Source organism: Saccostrea echinata, unplaced genomic scaffold (genome assembly GCF_033153115.1).
Source record: "Saccostrea echinata isolate AGI-Se365-2 ecotype Australia unplaced genomic scaffold, CSIRO_AGI_Sech_v1 ptg000001l, whole genome shotgun sequence".
NCBI classification, from domain to species: Eukaryota; Metazoa; Mollusca; class Bivalvia; order Ostreida; family Ostreidae; genus Saccostrea; species Saccostrea echinata.
Window position 1 is genome coordinate 5,043,974 of NW_026889750.1, and position 18,962 is coordinate 5,062,935.

At 32.1% G+C, this 18,962-nt stretch overlaps 1 protein-coding gene across 2 annotated transcripts; it reads left to right on the plus strand.

Annotated features, from left to right (window-relative positions):
* LOC133183881 (endoplasmic reticulum junction formation protein lunapark-B-like) lies at positions 1–17,509 on the plus strand. 2 transcript variants are annotated; one of them, XM_061318775.1, is made up of 11 exons: positions 1–126; positions 1,593–1,634; positions 3,874–4,061; positions 4,489–4,547; positions 7,328–7,368; positions 9,021–9,107; positions 9,206–9,248; positions 11,402–11,587; positions 12,116–12,283; positions 13,271–13,375; positions 13,746–17,509. In XM_061318775.1, the coding sequence occupies exons 1-11, from the start codon at positions 100–102 to the stop codon at positions 14,030–14,032; spliced, it is 1,233 nt and encodes a 410-aa protein (XP_061174759.1). In that variant the 5' UTR covers positions 1–99; the 3' UTR covers positions 14,033–17,509. The 2 variants fall into 2 exon arrangements, with proteins under 2 accessions (XP_061174759.1, XP_061174766.1); XM_061318782.1 differs by having other exon boundaries at positions 12,119–12,283.
* Positions 17,510–18,962: the final 1,453 nt, after the last annotated feature.

The following is an 18,962-nucleotide window of genomic DNA, read 5'->3' on the forward strand; positions in this document are numbered from 1 at the left end:
AATCGGAAGCGTGAACAACTTCCAGTTGGCGGTGAACTCGTTTAGAGTTGACGTGTTCTATGAAATTTGGAGACAAGGGTGGACTGATCGCTGATCAACATGGGTTCACTAATATCAAGATTCCGTGTATGTGTTTTACTTGTTAGATATTATCTTGTGTTTCGTGTTGGTTGTTAATATGGGTTGTTTAAGTCATTTTATCACAGGCTGTTGTCTGCTGACTAAACCAAGTCACAGATTTGCAATCTTAAAATTATGTACATAATTGATTTTTTGGTTACACAGAAACACAAGAGAATATTTTGCAATTGTGCTGTAGTGGATGTCTTTTAGTAGTTTTATTTAAACTTTACTTCTGGTGGTATGGGTAGCAAAGTATTTGAACACCTGGATGAGGGAGGACCATAAGCTGTTGGCGCAATTTTTTGATATGTAAAAAACATTCAGCGACAAAAAAGGAGATTGGCAATTCACAGTCACAGCATGGATCATAAGTATTTGTTTCTGTTGTAACGGAAAGGAGAAAAATGCGATGGACCGGACCAGGATTCGAACCCGGGCCCCCTGAATCTCCAGTCAGGTGCTCTACCAACTGAGCTATCTCATACCGGTGATCGAACTCATCTGACCGCCATATTCCTGCCTCCTTAAAGGTCTTTGCCCCCGAAGACACAAACTCAGACTCTTCCTTGGCAGTTCTTTCACCTGTCACATCCTGGTCACGGTACCAAATGTAATGGGAGAGTAGAAAATGCGACACACCAGACTGGAATTCAAACCCGGGCCCCCTGAATCTCCAGTCAGGTGCTCTACCAACTGAGCTATCCGGCTACCGGTGATCGAACCCATCTGACCGCCATATTCCTGCCTCCTTAAAGGTCTTTGCCCCCGAAGACACAAACTCAGACTCTTCCCTGGCAGTTCTTTCACCTGTCACATCCTGGTCACGGTACCAAATGTAATGGGAGAGGAGAAAATGCGACACACCAGACTGGAATTCAAACCCGGGCCCCCTGAATCTCCAGTCAGGTGCTCTACCAACTGAGCTATCTAGCTACCATCGAGCAAAACCCGTCTGACCGCCACACTGTAATAAATTTTTTTACCCAATAGTATAATAATAGGTATCAGGTCAACTTGTAACCTGACCAACTCGTAGCCTAGTCAACTCGAACTCAATGCATCAAATTGAAACCAAGACTCTGCCTTGTGTCTGGTTAAGAGTTGACCCTAAGTTTCTTTACATTCATGCACTAACAAATGATTTTTTGGCAATGGATCTTTGAAAAAAAAGTTCTTAGTGTTATTACTTTACTACTGGATAAAAAATCTATTACAGAACAAGTGCCTGTTGTGTGTGCATGTTTTTCAAGGACATTTTAAAATTATGTAGCATAAATTATCATCATTAATGATAAATTATATTTTTTCCAAGTTTAATTCCACATCTTATTCAGACTGAAATAAATAAATCTCAATTAATCTGATGATAACATAGCAAATGTGACTAAGGTGAGCATTATTGCCCATGGGCTTCACGTTTTGCTTTTGTTTCGTTAATAATAATCAATCGTCTTGTACATTTTTTTCAGAAGAAACCAACAACCTTTGAAGTTTTAGAGAGTTTGGAAAAGGTAAGACAATTGTGTTTGAAGAACTTTTTTTTAGCATTAGCCCAGTCAAGCTAGTAGTGGAGAATAGTTACTACATGTAGCCCATTAAAATCAGATTAACCAACCCATGTGCTTTACACAACTAAAAACATTCATATTCAAAAATGTTAAACTTTGAAATTACTTACCTCTTTTCATCAAAATTTTTCTTAAATTCCTCATATGTTTGAAAAGTCATTTCTTTGTTAATGTCTTGCTGAAACTAATTCATGTTGAATCATGTAAACTTTACTGTACCAATTTTTTTTTATTTATTATATTTTTTTTGGGTATAATATAAATTTAAACTCTGCATAAATGTAGAAGACAGAGTATAATGTAAACTTTTCTGCACCATTTTTTTGGGGGGGAGGGGGGGGGGGAGGTATATAAATGGTACAAAGTATTTTCCATGTTCTGTGTAATTTATTAGAATTGCTCTTCATTGATCACTTGATTTATAATGCATAATTGTACATTCAAAGAATCAGTATTCGTGTATATTCAGTAAGTATAGGATGCTTTAAAGAAAATATTAAATATTGGAGATGGAACAGAGAAAATAATTGGTCTTATTGGAGAAAGGATGTTTTTTTTTTTAAGCATTTGGAAAGAAGAGCTTAATTTTGGTGTTACTTGTAATTGGCATTTGCACTATGATTAATGGTTTCGTTATGTTACTTGTTTAAGGCTTGTCTAGTTCTGTATCCAAGTTGTCTATGTAATATTCTGATGTACTTTTATCATGTTTTGTACAGTTATACATTAAAACATCTTAATTCCTATGCGTTAGAAGATGTGTTCTGATTTTGCTTTCCACAAAAAAGAAAATGAATTGCTGCCAGATTGTGAAAGCACGGGGTTACTATGTGATACACTTAGGCCATTCAAAGTTTTTTATGTTTAGCGTCCACCTTTCATTTAAAAAAACCTACCTAACTATTCACAAGAAACTCACAAGCCAAAAAAAACACACTTTATATTCATAAAAAACAATGTTTCAGTGGATTTGGTTTCATAATTATAACTTTCTCATAGAAATACATATTCTTGTGAAAAATGAAGATATTACATGCTAATTATTATATACCAGATTTGATAGATCAACAGCAAGAATAGAAAGAAATTGACAGAATTTAACAGCTGGTTTTAACCAAAATAATCAATGTCTGGACTTCTGATTTTGTATGGGTTTTTTTCTGATCTGCAGTGTTGAAAACCAAGGTTCATTGGGACGCTATAAACATAGAAAAACCTGAAATGACCTCATTATCTATTCCCCAAAGAGTAGCCAAGGGATGGAAAATGTCTAGCAAATAGAAATTTGTCACTGGAATATCTAAGTGTGCATGTCTGTTAACAAAACTTCAAAATCATCATTTATTTAATGTAGACGTGCATTAGAAAGATTATCGTTTACTTGAAGGTTCAAAATAAAATATTTTTAGTGTAGAAATTCCATATTTGTATCTGATTATTAATGTTATTTATGGTAAACTCTACTGATTATAGACTAGGAGAGCTTATACGATGGTAAGGTGTCAGCCAATTGTCTGTCTGTAAACAATTTTTCAAAACTCTATATACACCTAGCTTATACAGTTTTGGTATCATTTCAATAAAACTAGGTACACAGGTACCCCACCCTAAGATATATACATTGTAATTCTTAATAATGGTTTTTGAATTCCGGATCAACAAAGTTGCCATGGATACCAAAAATAGAAATTTCTGTGCAATTCTTCATAAAAGCTAATCCTCAACAGTTTTGGTATGCTTTCAATAAAACGTAGTACACAAGTAGACTACACTAAGATATGTATAATTCTATATATATTTGGTTTCTGATTTTGCCAAATATTGTTGCAAAAGGCTACTCCTCCAACAGTTTTAGTGCAATTTCAATAAAACTTGCCACAGAGAAAGTAACCAATGTATTGTAATTCTATTTAACGGTATTGGTGTTGTCATTGATCATTTGAATCACTACTTTTCTCCTCCTTTGTTATAAGTACAAACCAGTAGAGTTACAGTCTTGTCAGAGACTTCTGGTTTCCCTGAAATACTGATAAAAATGCAAATATGATACAGGACTCACAGTTTAAAAATACATGGGGAAAAATATAAATTTATTTTTTCTGCCCCACTTTTTCAAGGGATAGGATGTATAGCATAGGATACCTTGATTGTCTAATAACAAGCAGTACTGTAATTTTTGCAGGAAATTGAGACATTGCAGAAGTTCCGTCGCGATAACCTTCAGAAACAGAAGAGCTTTATCACCAAGTTGATGCTGTATTCCATACTAATGTATATAGTGGCCTCCGTTATTTTCTATTTTTACTTCTTCCCAAATAACTGGAGGGACAGGCTTCTATACTCTTCACCTCTTCTTATCTTTCCAGTGCTGTGAGTATGAAAGGGGATTTTTATTTCTTTGTCAGTAGGTGAGATAAGAGGTGTACAGTTCTGTCTCTTCAAAGTATATGTGCCTTGTTTAATCATTCTTATAAACAGTGCAACATTTGACATGCTTTACATCTGATAAATTTTATTTGTGAAGATTTTACTTGTAGCTAATTATTTTCATCCATTGAATTTGTTCAGTTAACAGTCATCTTTTGTTATTTTTTTCATTTTTTGACTTCTCTTCAATCTAGAAAAATTTACTCATAAAATTAAATTTTGGTATAAATCATGATAAATAGGAAGTGAAATGAATTATTGTATGATACAAATTTTGACAATAAATAAGATTTGGTACTTCTCCCTTCTAGCATGACTGGAACAGAAATTATTGATGGTGGTGCTTTTATAAGTTTTTCTTTTTTTACAGTGTGTGGTTGATTAGAAAATTTCTGCACTGGTTCTTTGTAAAAAGGATAGCTAAAAATGGTGGGTAGTTCCAAAAATTAGCAACAAGTTTTTTTTCCCTCATAGATATACAGACCCTGAAACGTGCTACTACCCCACACGCACGCTGCACGAACGGTACACGCTCGCTACACGGCTTGCAGGAAATGCTGCACGGTTTACACGAAACGCTACACGGTTAACATGAAACCCTACATGGTTTACGCGAAACACTTTGCACGAAAGGGTGCACGAAACGCTTTGTACACATTTCTCACACACTTTGTACATGATTCTCACACGCTTTGGCCTCGATCTGGATTTTCTATTCGGAATCTCTCGGACTTTATCTAAATTATCACGGATTAATCAAAGATTAGTTAAGAATTGCAATCATTCAGATTAAGTTAAGAGTAAAACTCGCTACATCAGTACTATATTCATAGATAAAATACTCAATGTTCACTTGTAATTAATTAATAGTTGTCATTGAGAATGTGACCCGCCCAGTGAAATGCCTATCATCGTCCATGTACAAATCTTTTTCACTAGACTCTAAATTATGCACTGACACAATAATTATATTTGCAATTCAAAATCTTTTACAGCATTCAATGATTTTACAATTTTAGTTTGACATTAAAAAGTCGTTTTATTACTGATAAATAAACTCAGTTATTGGTGTGGAAAAAAAAATGATTAAATTGCGTATGATTTCTGTAAACGGATTGATTATCTTTTCCTTTCTTTTTTTAATTTTATTATTGATTGATTTATTCATATTTTTTATTTAGTAAATAAATGATTTCATTTGATTAAATTAGGATCTGTTTATAATTTGCAAACTTTAAGGTAATATGTGCACTGCATCACACAAGAACATTATGCAGGAAAGGGGGGGGGTAGATTATGGAGATCTTACTTCTGTACATGGCTAAATATAAATAAATATATAAATATAGAAACAAATGCCCATTCTTTAGAAAAAAAAAGGATATCCATATCTACAGCTGGACCCGATACGTGTAATTCATTAAATGCACTTTGTTCACGATGGTAAATATATCGTTTCATTACAGAATTAAACTTTGATTTATCATTTAAATTTAATATGGTAGAGAAGTCGGGGGGGGGGGGGGTTGTAATTCTTCAGTTCTCTTTTGAGGCATTGTGTTTATCAAATAAAAACAATATACCCACCACCTTGTAAAAATCCTTGATCTCAAACCCCGTCTAGACAAAAAAAAATGTAATCAATAGTTGCGGCTCTTAACAATACATTCAATATAGATGTATACATGACCAATGAAAGCTAAAAATTATGCTCAAGAACTGCATGATTAATAAAACAACTACTATATAATTATTCAGGATTTATTTCTTTATAATTTTTTTATTCACGAATAGACTGGCAAATTAATTCACTGTTTAATGATAATTGGATAAATTTAAAAAATAAAATCCATGGGTATTTATTTGTACCCATTGAATACTAATAAAACAATTTAATTTCACGAATAAAAAATCAATCGTTATTGTTGGTTGTCATCTTAGCCATGATTGACAAGAGCTAATACATGTAGCAGAAAATGTTTTCAGTTCCCGGCACGCGGAGGCCTTGATCACTGTTGTAAATAACCTTGATCACAGTCGTAAGAAGAGTGTTGGAAGTGTCAAGAAGATTCCAAAATATTTTAAGGGTAAGGGGTGCATCGGGCGCACCCCGAAAAAAGCAACACTTTTCTTTAAAAAGAAAATTACCAATAAAAACTTGTTTACAATGAACACTCAAAGTTTGTGAGTTTTCATTTGAACCCCCCCCCCACCCCGAAATATTTAAACCTGTATTTGCCGATGCATGTGAGTTATAATTCATTTATATGACAATTATTAATCAACCAATTTTTATGCATAAAAAGACTATAAATGACTCATCGTTTCAAAATTATTTGTGAGAAAATTATGTTCGTTTATAAAGAAAAAAAATTAATTGTGCTCCCCGGCCCAAAATTCCCATACTTCACATTTATTCAACGCACTAAATTTTGTATTTTATTTTTCATGCCTGTCTTATCTAATATCTATTATTTTGTATTAATCACCCATATGTTCTTGTAATCTCTATATACAATAATTGTAAAATGGTGAAGATATTCAAATTCATGAATGAAAAGAATTCCTGATGAATTTTCTTTAAAAAAAAATGTTCAGTATTGCTCCCTATAAACATGTATTGAATCAAATACCTTAAAATTCATTTTCATATAATTAATTACTTTGAACACATTTTCTTTCCATCTCTATTTAAATAAAAAAGAAAGAAAATCAATCAAATATGCAATACATTACCGAGTAATTTTATTTTGTTGTTTCCGTATTTTTTTTTTTAATTCTCTTTTAAAATACCACCAGTATGATAGATCCAAATAATATAGGTTACAAACAACACAGAATGACATGTTGTTCCATCAATAGCCATATTTGAAATAAAGTTACTTCCGAATGATTCCTACACGCTTCTCACACGATTCTTGCACGAAAGTCACACGTTTTTCACACAGTTCTTACACGAAAGTCGCACGTTTCTCACACGCTTCTCGCACGCTCACTACACGGTTTGCACGAAACGCTTTGGAGCTTACACGAAACGCTACACGATTTGCACGAAACGCTGCACGGTTTACATGAAACGCTGTCACACGCTTTTTTGGGGTAGTAGCACGTTTCAGGGTCTGTAAAAGTAAAAACATGGGATTACATTTTATGAAATGAAATACATTTTAGTCTTAAAAAAGAATAACTTATCTATTTATTTTATACAGATTTAGCTTTACAAGATTTGAAAGAAAAGAAAAAGAAAATTGTAAGTATAGAATTTGTATAACTAACATGTTAAAAAGTGAGAATAATATTTTGCTGTTGTCTCTATGAATTTAAAGTCAACAGCATAAATGTGATTTTACTACCGGTATATGAAAGTTTACTGAACTAAAATTTCCTGCTTTATACATCTGAACTAAGGTATTCTTAAAATTTAATTGATGTGATTTCTGATTTAAGGAAGCTCTAAACACTAATGAAATTTTTTGTAACTTTGAAAAAATACAGGAAAATATATATATATTAAGTTTATGTAGTTCATTTTCAAAAAAAATTTTCAGGAAAAATTTTCAAAGACAAGTATTTTATGAACAAAAATTGTTTACTTTACTTTATCTCTGTTGAATGTAATGTTAAAAATAATTTAATTCATCTCAAATTGAGATTTTCATTTATTCCATTTTATATCAAAGGGCCAATCACTCTTACTGCATAAAAATACCATTGAATTAGAACTCTTCAGTGAACAGTGTTAAGAGCATCCTTAAGAGGTACAGATAATATTATAAGCAGGAACTGAATTCATTTCAAAACTGGACAGGGGTGTTATAGATATCCTTTAGTAAGCTTAAATTAGATGTATAGAGACAGTGATTGGAATAAACATGAAGGTCAATGGGACTATGGCCCAATTAACTGTCAAAATTTTGATGGGCCATTTTGAAAATGAATGGGCCATCTATGTATTCTGAAAGGTCAGTTTAAGAAATAACAAAATGAGAAACAAAATTGAAATATGCAAGAAAACACGTTTTTATTAAATATAATCAAACTTTGTTATCTCTAAATTGATGGGACCGAGAGAGTACTTCGAGATGTCCAAGGATTCAAGATATCCGTGGGTTAAATATTTGAGAAATAAGTGTTTGGGACTTTAAAATCACTTCGACATACCCATGGTCTTTGAGATTCCACATACAAAATGATCCCCCCCTCCCCATATTTTTGGATCAGTAATGTCAACATTTGGATTGAGCATTGTAAATGAATGAGGAAATGTACGTACCTTTGTTGTCCTATAATAAATCAGTGCTTCATATAACAGGAAGGAAGTAATTTTTGACAGTTTTAACCAATGAAATTTGTTGTATTAAAATGACTGCATTTAAATGAAAGTAACACAAAAAGTATTTTCAGCAGACATTGCTATAAATTGAATGAGCACCTTGGCACTGCTAATGGTTAATTTATTGCACCAATTTTTTGCTTTAATGCAACTTTACTGCATGGTGCAAGCCCTTCCCAATCACTAGATAATCATTAGGGAAAAAATTAATAGCTTTTTGATATTACTGTATGTGAACTTAAGAAGCGAGCTTCATATTTTAGCGGCTTTGGCGCAGACAACGATACGCTAATTCGTAATACCGCTGAGAAATTATATATAAATACAACATACGGCACGGAAATGTATAGCTCAAATTCATGATTTTGCCAACAACTCCATACCCAGCAATTGCACTAAATTTTGAATACATCAGTTTAGGTACATGTACAGTATCATGTATTGTAAGAGAAATAATAAAATCATAACTGTAGTTAAAATGTTTATTTATCAGTAACTTTGCACATTTAAATATAGGATTCCAGTAGATTTGATACATTCATTTTGATCCTGTTGATATTATTTTGCAGTTAGAAGATGTAATGGAAACAGAAACCTATAAAAAAGCCAAAGAAATCTTAGAGAGATTTGATCCTGAGAGATTTAAAGAAATGCAGGTAATTTATTAACTTGACACAATTTCAGACACCTGTTCATTAAGAATTTCCTGTCTTTCAGATACCTGTACATTTATTAATATGCTCTACTTTTTCAGACACCTGCACCATCAACCCCTAAACTTCCTTCGCCTGGGTCAGGTAAATACATAATCAATGCAATGTGCAGTATATAATACAGTATAAGTGGAATTTTTAGCGAGACTCAAATTTAGTGATTTATTCCAAAAATTGGTATATATTATTAGCGAGAAATAATTTTAGCAATTTTATAATGTCAAGAAAGTGTACCAATACAGAATAAATGTTAGCGATGTTCAATTTTAGTGATCTCAGAACCCACACTAATAATGCCAAAATTGGAAACTTGCTAAAAATTCTGCTTACACGGTATCTAAAAAAGAAAAATCTCTTTTCAAGTGTAAGATATCTGTTTATTTAGATTCCCCCAGGCATACATTTACAAAGTGAAATGCGTTTTTGTACTGTTACTGTTCATCGTAGATACAAATTCAACTTGCTTATTTTTAGAATGATGATGAGTTTTTATTCATAAACAGCAGAAGTTATTATGTTTATACACATCAGCAACTTTGAAAATAATATATCTTCAAAAGATTGAATGGATTGACTTTTTCTTGCTTGTTTGTTTTCGCTGGTATGGAGCATGGTACCATTATATGGTCTTAAACAGCAGAAATTATTATGTTTATGCACATCAGCAACTTTGAAAATAATATATCATGAAATGGTTGAATGGATTGACTTTTTCTTGGCTAGTTTGTTATGCCCCGCCATGAATATGGCCGGGGCATATAGTGTTTGTCATGTCCGTCTTCTGTCCTTCTGTCCTTCCGTCCTTCCGTCTGTCCTTCCGTCACACTTTGCGTTTAGCTCTGTTCAAAGCTCAGTTTCAAAGAAACTATCCAAGATATTTTTATCAAACTTCATATGCTGATAGATATTGATGAGGGCTATGCAACTGCATCAACATTTTTTGACCTTGACCTTTCCTTTGACCTTGACCTCACATTTCTTAAATTAGTGTTTAGCTCAGTTTTAAAGATACCATTCAAGATAGTGTAATCAAACTTCATATGTTGATACATACGGATGTAAGCTATTCAATTGCATCAACATTTTTTTGACCTTGACCTTTATTTTGACCTTGACCTCACTTTTCTTAAATTAATGTTTAGCTCTGTTTTAATGAAACCATTCAAGATATTTTTAACAAACTTCATATGCTGATACATACTGATGAGAGCTATTCAACTGCATCAATATTTTTTACCTTGACCTTTCCTTTGACCTTGACCTCACTTTTCTTAAATAAGTTTTTAGCTCAGTTTTAAAGATACCATTCAAGATAGTGTTATCAAACTTCATATGCTGATACATACTGATGAGAGCTATTCAACTGCATCAACATTTTTTGACCTTGACCTTTCCTTTGACCTTGACCTCACTTTTCTTAAATTAGTGTCAAACTTCATATGCTGATACATACTGATGAGAGCTATTCAACTGCATCAATATTTTTTGACCTTGACCTTTCCTTTGACCTTGACCTCACTTTTCTTAAATTAGTGTTTAGCTCAGTTTTAAAGAAACCATTCATAATATTTTCATCAAACTTCATATGCTAATACATACTGATGTAACCTTTTCAACTGCATCAACATTTTTTGACCTTGACCTTTCCTTTGAACTTGACCTCACTTTTCTTAAATTAGTGTCAAACTTCATATGCTGATACATACTGATGAGAGCTATTCAACTGCATCAATATTTTTTGACCTTGACCTTTCCTTTGACCTTGACCTCACTTTTCTTAAATTAGTGTTTAGCTCAGTTTTAAAGAAACCATTCATAATATTTTCATCAAACTTCATATGCTAATACATACTGATGTAACCTTTTCAACTACATCAACATTTTTTGATCTTGACCTTTCCTTTGATCTTGACCTCACTTTTCTTAAATTAGTTTCTGAATCAAACGTCATATGCTGATACATACTGATGTAAGCTATTCAACTGCAGCAATATTTTTTGACCTTGACCTTTCCTTTGACCTTGACCTCACTTTTCTCAATTTGTGTTAAAATGTTGCATTACTAATATACCCTTGGCGGGGCATTCATGTCCTATGGACATATTTCTAGTTTTCACTGGTACGGAGCACGGTACCATTATATGGTCATACTCATACATTGCTCAAAGTTGCACACTTAAAAATTAGGAATTTTTTTGGAAGTAAAATATAGATCCTTCTTTGCTAACAATTTTTAGATATGAGACAACGAGTCAATGCTAGGATGGCTACTATTGGACCAACAGGAGGTACACACCCCAGGCCGGCCACACCCTACCCTAGGGCTAAGACTCCAGGGATGGGGCAACCTATGCCTAAACCATATACAACTCCCAATATACCAGGGCAGATCAGACCAAGAATGTTAGCTTCACCACAGCAAGGTTTATTGATCACAAATATACAAATATAAACCTTTCTCTTTATTCTGTAGATTGGGAAATTAAAATGGTGGTTTTAATTTCAGTTTGTTCATAATTAATCATTTTTCCTCTAAATTATTAAAAGTGAACAAGATTTTCAAATCACATAATAAAGTACGATATAAGGGGTTATTTTCATGACAATCCAATTTGCGGGCATTTTTAGATTGGAAAAAAAAAATTGTCACCAATTGTGAACCATATAAACTATGTGGTTGACTACATTTAAACAATGGGAGAATTGCAAAAATAGTGTTACACAAATTAAAAATAACAGTTTTTAAAAATATTTTTGAAATAATTGTCATGAGCAAAACAAAAAGCCCATTATATGGGATCTGTAACAAGGCACAAGTTTATAGTGTGAAATTAAAACAATTGCGATTGGTACATTTCTAACAAATTGAGAAATTTTAGTACCATGGAATTAATAAAACCTACAGTAAATGAGAAGATCATTCACCTTTGTTTCATAATTTTGATCTTTAGCAGGGCCCTCCTCTTTGACCAGGCCCATACCCCCACGGGACCGAACAAAAATGGACAGGGTGTTGGAGTATCTGTTAGGAGATGGACCACAACACAAGTATGCACTAATCTGTCAAAAGTGTGCATCACATAATGGAATGGCTTTGAAGGAGGAGTTTGAATACATTGGTACTTGCCTTTCTTTATTTTATACTGATATTGCTTTAATATATTTTAACTGGCCTTCAAACTCAGTTCAATCAACAAACCAATCCCCCCCCCCCCCCCTTCAAGCCGTTGATTCAAAGTCTGTGGGAATTAACATCGCGAAAATGGCAACATTATATTGGAAAGGGACCCATCATTATATGTGATTTTCTATTGCTTGATCTCAACATGTAGCATACAATATAATGAGTAGCACACTTTTGGAACCAATTTAGATTCAATTTCATATAATCTTGTGAAATGATCACAACTCCCTTGTGTGCTTGACAGCAATAACAAATATTTACATTGAAAATTTCAGTAGACTTTAAAAAATCCTGTTCTACTGGTTTGATCTAATCTGACTAGAAATAATAAAACTTTATTGTTTAATGATATTTTCTTTCAAGACAATTCACCATTTATTTGCTATTGTAAACAATGAGGCAGAAACTGTCATGTTGGACAGACTATAAAGAAATCTTGCCTAATATGATGTTAATTTAAGTCCCTTTCAGTTTGTTTTTGTTTTTTGTTTTTGTTTTAAGAGCCTGTCACTCAATAATGGATACAAATATCCACCCATCCCAAACCACCCTGTCCTTTAGAATGGGATAAATTAACAACCTATGACCACTACTGTGATATCAGAAATTTTTATGAGGATTAAAATTTGTTGATATTAAAGTGATCTAAAATGATTTAGTTGGATTAATTTCCTTTTTTCAAAATAAGCATACCAGTATTAAAATATATTTCGTTTAAAGATTTGTTAGGGATTTATTTTTTTTTTTTTTTTTTTTTGGATAAATGTTATCAATTTGACACTACTCAGGTTACATCAATCTACATTTGAATTCTGCTTTTACATAGAGCAAATATTAATTGCCATTCCACTTAATTCAAATAATTTTTACTAACAGTGGTCATAATCATAACATAGCCTGATGTTGCCTCTCTCTTTCTTAGCCTTCAGATGTGCCTATTGTCGATTCTTCAATCCTGCAAGAAAACAGCGGCCCACTGCACCAAAGCTGGACTTTGAATCCCCTGTTAAATCCTTAACAAAATCAGGTATGCAATATGAATTTTACTTAAATGATAGTTCTGAAAAGTGCCCTTTCTGGCAGGTACTGTATGACTTGGAGTTTAATAAAAAAAATTACTCTAAATAATCTATTAGCACTGTATATTATAGCTACATCAATATGTGAATAATTTAATAATTTATTCTTGAGACCCATTCACTGTTTCAAATTTAAGAGTTTCATAGTCTACAGGTATGTTAGCATTTTCAGCAGGTTGGGGGTTGTGGTTCATGGCTATAATGTTTCTATAGATTGTACAGTCTGATAATGTAGTTCAGGTGCATCAAGAAATGTTCAGCATTTATTAATATTCATGATGTAATGAAGATAGAATTACACTAGAAATTCTTGCACAGGTATTGAGGAGGAAGAGGATGAAGAAACAGAAGAGAGTGATACAGAATCTATAGAAGAAGAGGGAGAGGACAAGACAGCTAATTCCACCTCCTCTACAAAAGAGTCCACACAGGAAATGAAGGTTACCTCAACCAGTATACTGAGGGAGGAACAAGCAGAAGAGAATCCTGATGAGTCCATGGAAACAGACCAGACAGAACCGGTTCAGACTCAGCTTTCAGATCACTCAGAACCAGATGATTTTCAACATATTGATCCAGTGGAAGATTTTCAGGAAAAAACATGATTTATGCAGTGTTTAAAATTGTAGATTAGAAGGTTTTTTTCAGTATGCAAATTTAACCATTTCTGCAATGTTTATCATCTTTTTATTTACATTTGCTCTCTAAACCTTGAAGACTTTTTTTTTTGTCTTTGAAGCTAATCGGTTGACAAGATTTGATGACAGATTTTTTTTTCCAAGGAAGGAGTTGGGTGTAATAATACATGAAGGACTTTAAACTGTAGAGACATTTCTAATTTTGCAGCTTAGTTTATGATGCAATTGACAGTGTGTGACTGAGCTCTTGCCTTTTGTTCTGCAACATTTCATATTTTATTCTAATCATAAAGATAATTTATATACATTTTGAATATTCCTGAATTTTATAATCTACTACATATTCATTGATATCAGCATCATAACAAAGTAAATAGTATATTAGAATAGAAGGAAGCTCATTTGTTGCAGGTTTTTTCTTTTCTTCCCCCCCCCCCCTTTTTTTGCCAGTTGTGTATTATTAATTATAAATTTATTTATAATTAATTTATCATATATCATTTTATGCTGCAAAATACTCATAAAGTTGAAAAGAAAATCAAAATTGTACTGATATCATGATAAATAGTGTTCATTTCTTGTACAGTAAGTGAAGTTTTTAATGTAAATGTAGGAAAATCTGGTAATTTGTTTGAATTCAAGCATGTAGTTTAGGTTGCACATGTACATGTATGTACCTGTAACTGGTGAAAAGTTAAGTAATATACAGTTGATCTTTGGAATCTGGAACACTGATATCTGGAATACCATGGATATGTCGAAGTGATTTGGAAGTCCCAACCCCGTATTCTCTAAGTATTTAACCCCGATATCTTGAATCCTCAGATATCTCAAAGTTTTTTCTCAGTCCCATTGAGTTTGAGATAATGAGGTTTGACTGTAGTATCATCTAAAATTTATTTTGTGGTTCTCGCTTCTTTATTTGTGTTCTCTATAGAAAAGAAAACTGCTGAATCATAAAATTGAATTTTACTACACTACTTTGCTGCTTCATTATAAGAAAATATTTGACTGTCCAATAAGAAGGTGATATTTAGATTTATGTAAAGACAGCAACAAAATTTCATTGAATAACCATCTGTGTTCAATAATTTTTTCACCAAAGATCATTTATTAATGATTAGTTTGATTATTTGCAAGGCAACTGTTTGGTGACTTTTAATTTTCTTGTACATTTGTCCAAGGTGTCTATGGTGAATATAATTTACTAATCATTTCAGGGATAATTAGATTATTAACTGCAGCTAATTCTTATTATTGTTCCAGAGAATAGCCATGTTATGTTTGTTAGCCTTAAATGTTTTTTGTCATAGAAGTAAATTACTTTAAATTTTTTCCTGAACCAAAGTACGCAAGATGTTACTAGCGTGTCGAAGAGCTTGCGAGTGCAACTTTTAGCAACAAAGAATTTGTGTGTTAATTAGTGTAACTGCTGGGTAAATCAGTTGTGGAAATAGTGCTATTTTTCTGTCAATTTTCAAAAACGTACTAATATGCTATTCAAACCTATATATACTTTTTTTTAATTAACTTGGAATTGTATTGTATCTATTATCTCTATGATTTTCATTGGGTTAGGAGGAGTAAGTCTATTAATTTCATTATTTTGTTATGGATATTAAGCTAATTTTTGCTGAATTCCAACAATTTTTGTTTGTACTTCTTTGGAATATTTTTATATTCTGAGGATTGAGTGTGTATTAGTGTTCAAGTCAAGAAATGTTTACTTGTATGAGATCAGGAGAGGGAATTAAATACTTATTTATTTTTACTTGTCAGAATGCTCACATTCCAACATACCCTATAGTGCTGTGTTTATTAATTTATATTTAAGTATGATTGTATGATAGTCCATGTGTACATGAATAAATAAGTTTGATTTACACCCTTTAATTTAAGTGCAAAAATGAAATGAAAATTAAGGAGGAAACTAATCAATGTATTTCATTTTGTATGTGCCATTTTGTGTTTGAATTTTTATAGTACTTGTATGTGTCATTTAAGCTGCTCTTGTTGCATTTTATCACATTGTGCTTATTAGTTGTAAAACATTTCTGTTCTTGTTTAATAGACCTGCCTACTCTCCTGGTTTACCAGTAATTTTTATGATTTTTGACACCCTAAATTAGCTCTACGATTTGAAAAGCTAATTCAAAATATTTAGATCTTAATTTATGAATAATAACCCTTGAGCAGTTATATACTTTTGGAGTGATAATGTCTAGACATACATTTAACAAGCATTTAGATTACCATGACTAGATGTCCTATTATATGTACAAAAACATCAAGATTAACATTTATAAACAGTAGTTTTGGAAATATTTTGGACCTCTACTTATCCCAAGAGTTGTTATGACTAAGTTGATTTTAAAACATATTTTCTGTGAGTACAACAATGACTTTATTTGTTTAAACTGAACTTGTTTAAATTTTCTGCATTAAAAGTAGAAAATCTGCTGCATAAAATTCAAATCTTATGGACAAATTGATAGAAAACTATGGAAAACATCAGTAGGCAGGTCTTTTATTATGTCTTGTAGTCCTCAAGAGTAACCACCTTCTCAAAGTGAATTTATTCCATGTGGCATATAAAGAAAAAAAAGCAGATTTATTCATGGCAGTTGTTTTTGTACTCTGCATAATATAATTTTTTTTCATTGTTTCTTAAATTTTACAGTAGGATAGTTCAAATCATCATTTCAATATATCATTATATAATAAAATTAAGTACAGTCTAGTTTGATATGAATTATGTTCATGGAATTTCTTTAATTATATTCCATATATAAAATTTTGATTCTGAATAGAACTGAGTGTAGAGTCTAGAAAAGTTTAATATGTTGTTTGTAGTAAATTATGTTCTTGTACTAGTCACTGATGTATGGTAGCTCTACTGATTTTTGTCCCATGCTGTGTTGTCAATTTTGTGCCAATTTTGCCTTTTTTTCAAGTGCAGTAAAACCTGATGTTTGTTAAACACCCTGTACATTGACACTGCATTAAAAACTTTTACCTAAAATATTGAATATTAGAATGTAGAATATTATCTATATTCTGGAACAGTGTGTTACCCATCAGAATCATTGTATAATATTGAATATAAGAATGTAGAATATCATCAGTATTCTAGAACAGTGTGTGATCTGTAAGACTCGTTTGATTTTGGCATAAAAAAAATGAATAGTGTCATTCAGGATCAAATCACAAAATATACTTGTATATGTATGTAAATGTTCATTAATTAATGTTTGTACATGTTGGATTAAAAGTTAAAAACATCTACAAGCATCAAATCACCTGGTAAATGCTGTAAGAATTATATCCACCTTGACCATGTCATTTTTCGTATGTTAATATTTATATAATATATTAATCTTCGTTTGAATTTTTTGTATTGTATGGTATACAAATAGTTCATGCATGATTAAATTGTTGAATCTAACCATTACTGTTTTTATCCTACCTGCTATACATATTTTACAAATATGAACTAGGAATTTTATGCTCTGCCATGAACATGGCCAGGGCATATAGTGTTTGTCATGTCCTTCTTCCATCCGTCCATCCTTCCATCTGTCGCACTTTGCATTTAGCTTAGTTTCAAAGAAACTATTTGATATTTTTATCAAACTTCATATGCTGATACATATTGGTGAAAGCTATTCAACTGCATCAATATTTTTTTTATCCTGACCTTCCCTATGACTTTGATCTTACTATTTTATTTTGCATTTAGTTCAGTTTTAAAGAAACTATTCAGTATATTTTTATCAAAACATTATACACATGTACTGATACATATTGGTGATGACCTTGAGCTTGCTTTTCTTTATGTTTCATTTTGATTAGCTCGGTTTCAAAGAAACAATTTTAAAAGATATTTTTATCAAAGCACATACACTGATACATATTGGCAGAATTTATCAACTGTTTCCTTTTTTTTTACTGTGACCTTCCCAATGACCTCTGACTTTACTTTTTATTGTGTATAGAACTCGCTTTTAAAAAGGAAATTACTCAACATATTTTCAACAGACTTCATACTCTAAAACAGAGTGGTGAGGTAAGAGTTATTCAACATAATTTTCTGACCTTAACCTTCCCTGTGACCTTGACCTCACTATTTCTCATTTACCCTTATCTTAAAGAAGCATGGAACATTTTTTTCATGTTGCATTACAAATGAACCCTGGGTGGTATTCATATACTATGGACATATTTTTTTTAAATTGTTTAAATGATGGGGACATTGTTTGCACTGAAGACTAGGGATGGGTATCAACAAAAATTTCGTAACGCGATATATCATGATTTTCCCCCTAAATATCACGATAATATGATATTTTTACAAGCATTTTTTACAATGATTTTCAATGAATATTCATAATTTTTTTCCGAAAAATATGCTGGGAAAACAACTTTACTTTTTTTCATTTTTTTAGACAATATAGTATATACAGGCAAAATATGCTGCCAGCCCATACTGCTTTATCTACGTGTATTCCACTCAACTAGAAAGGGATGGATACAAACTTGCATCACTGTTTTGTTCACAATTGTGAATTTCATTACTTATTTTAAACATAACTTCAGTTTAAACCTGTGTTGAAAACATTGGCTACAGCTCATTGAGTGTTCATGTTTACGTTTTCATGGGAGTGCACGATTTTTGCTAATACGCACATCACTGAAAAGAACTGACAAAACTGTTGTGTTGGTTTTGCTTTCTTACATTTCTATTGACTTTCTTGACTGAAGTTTCAATGGAGATGGACAGTTACACACAAAACAGTGATGCAAGTTTGTAAACTGGCCTTTCCAAAATTTGGTTCAACAAAAGTAACAGAATGTTCTGCATGAAAATGAGAGTGCCGCGTAGTAATCATGGTGTGTG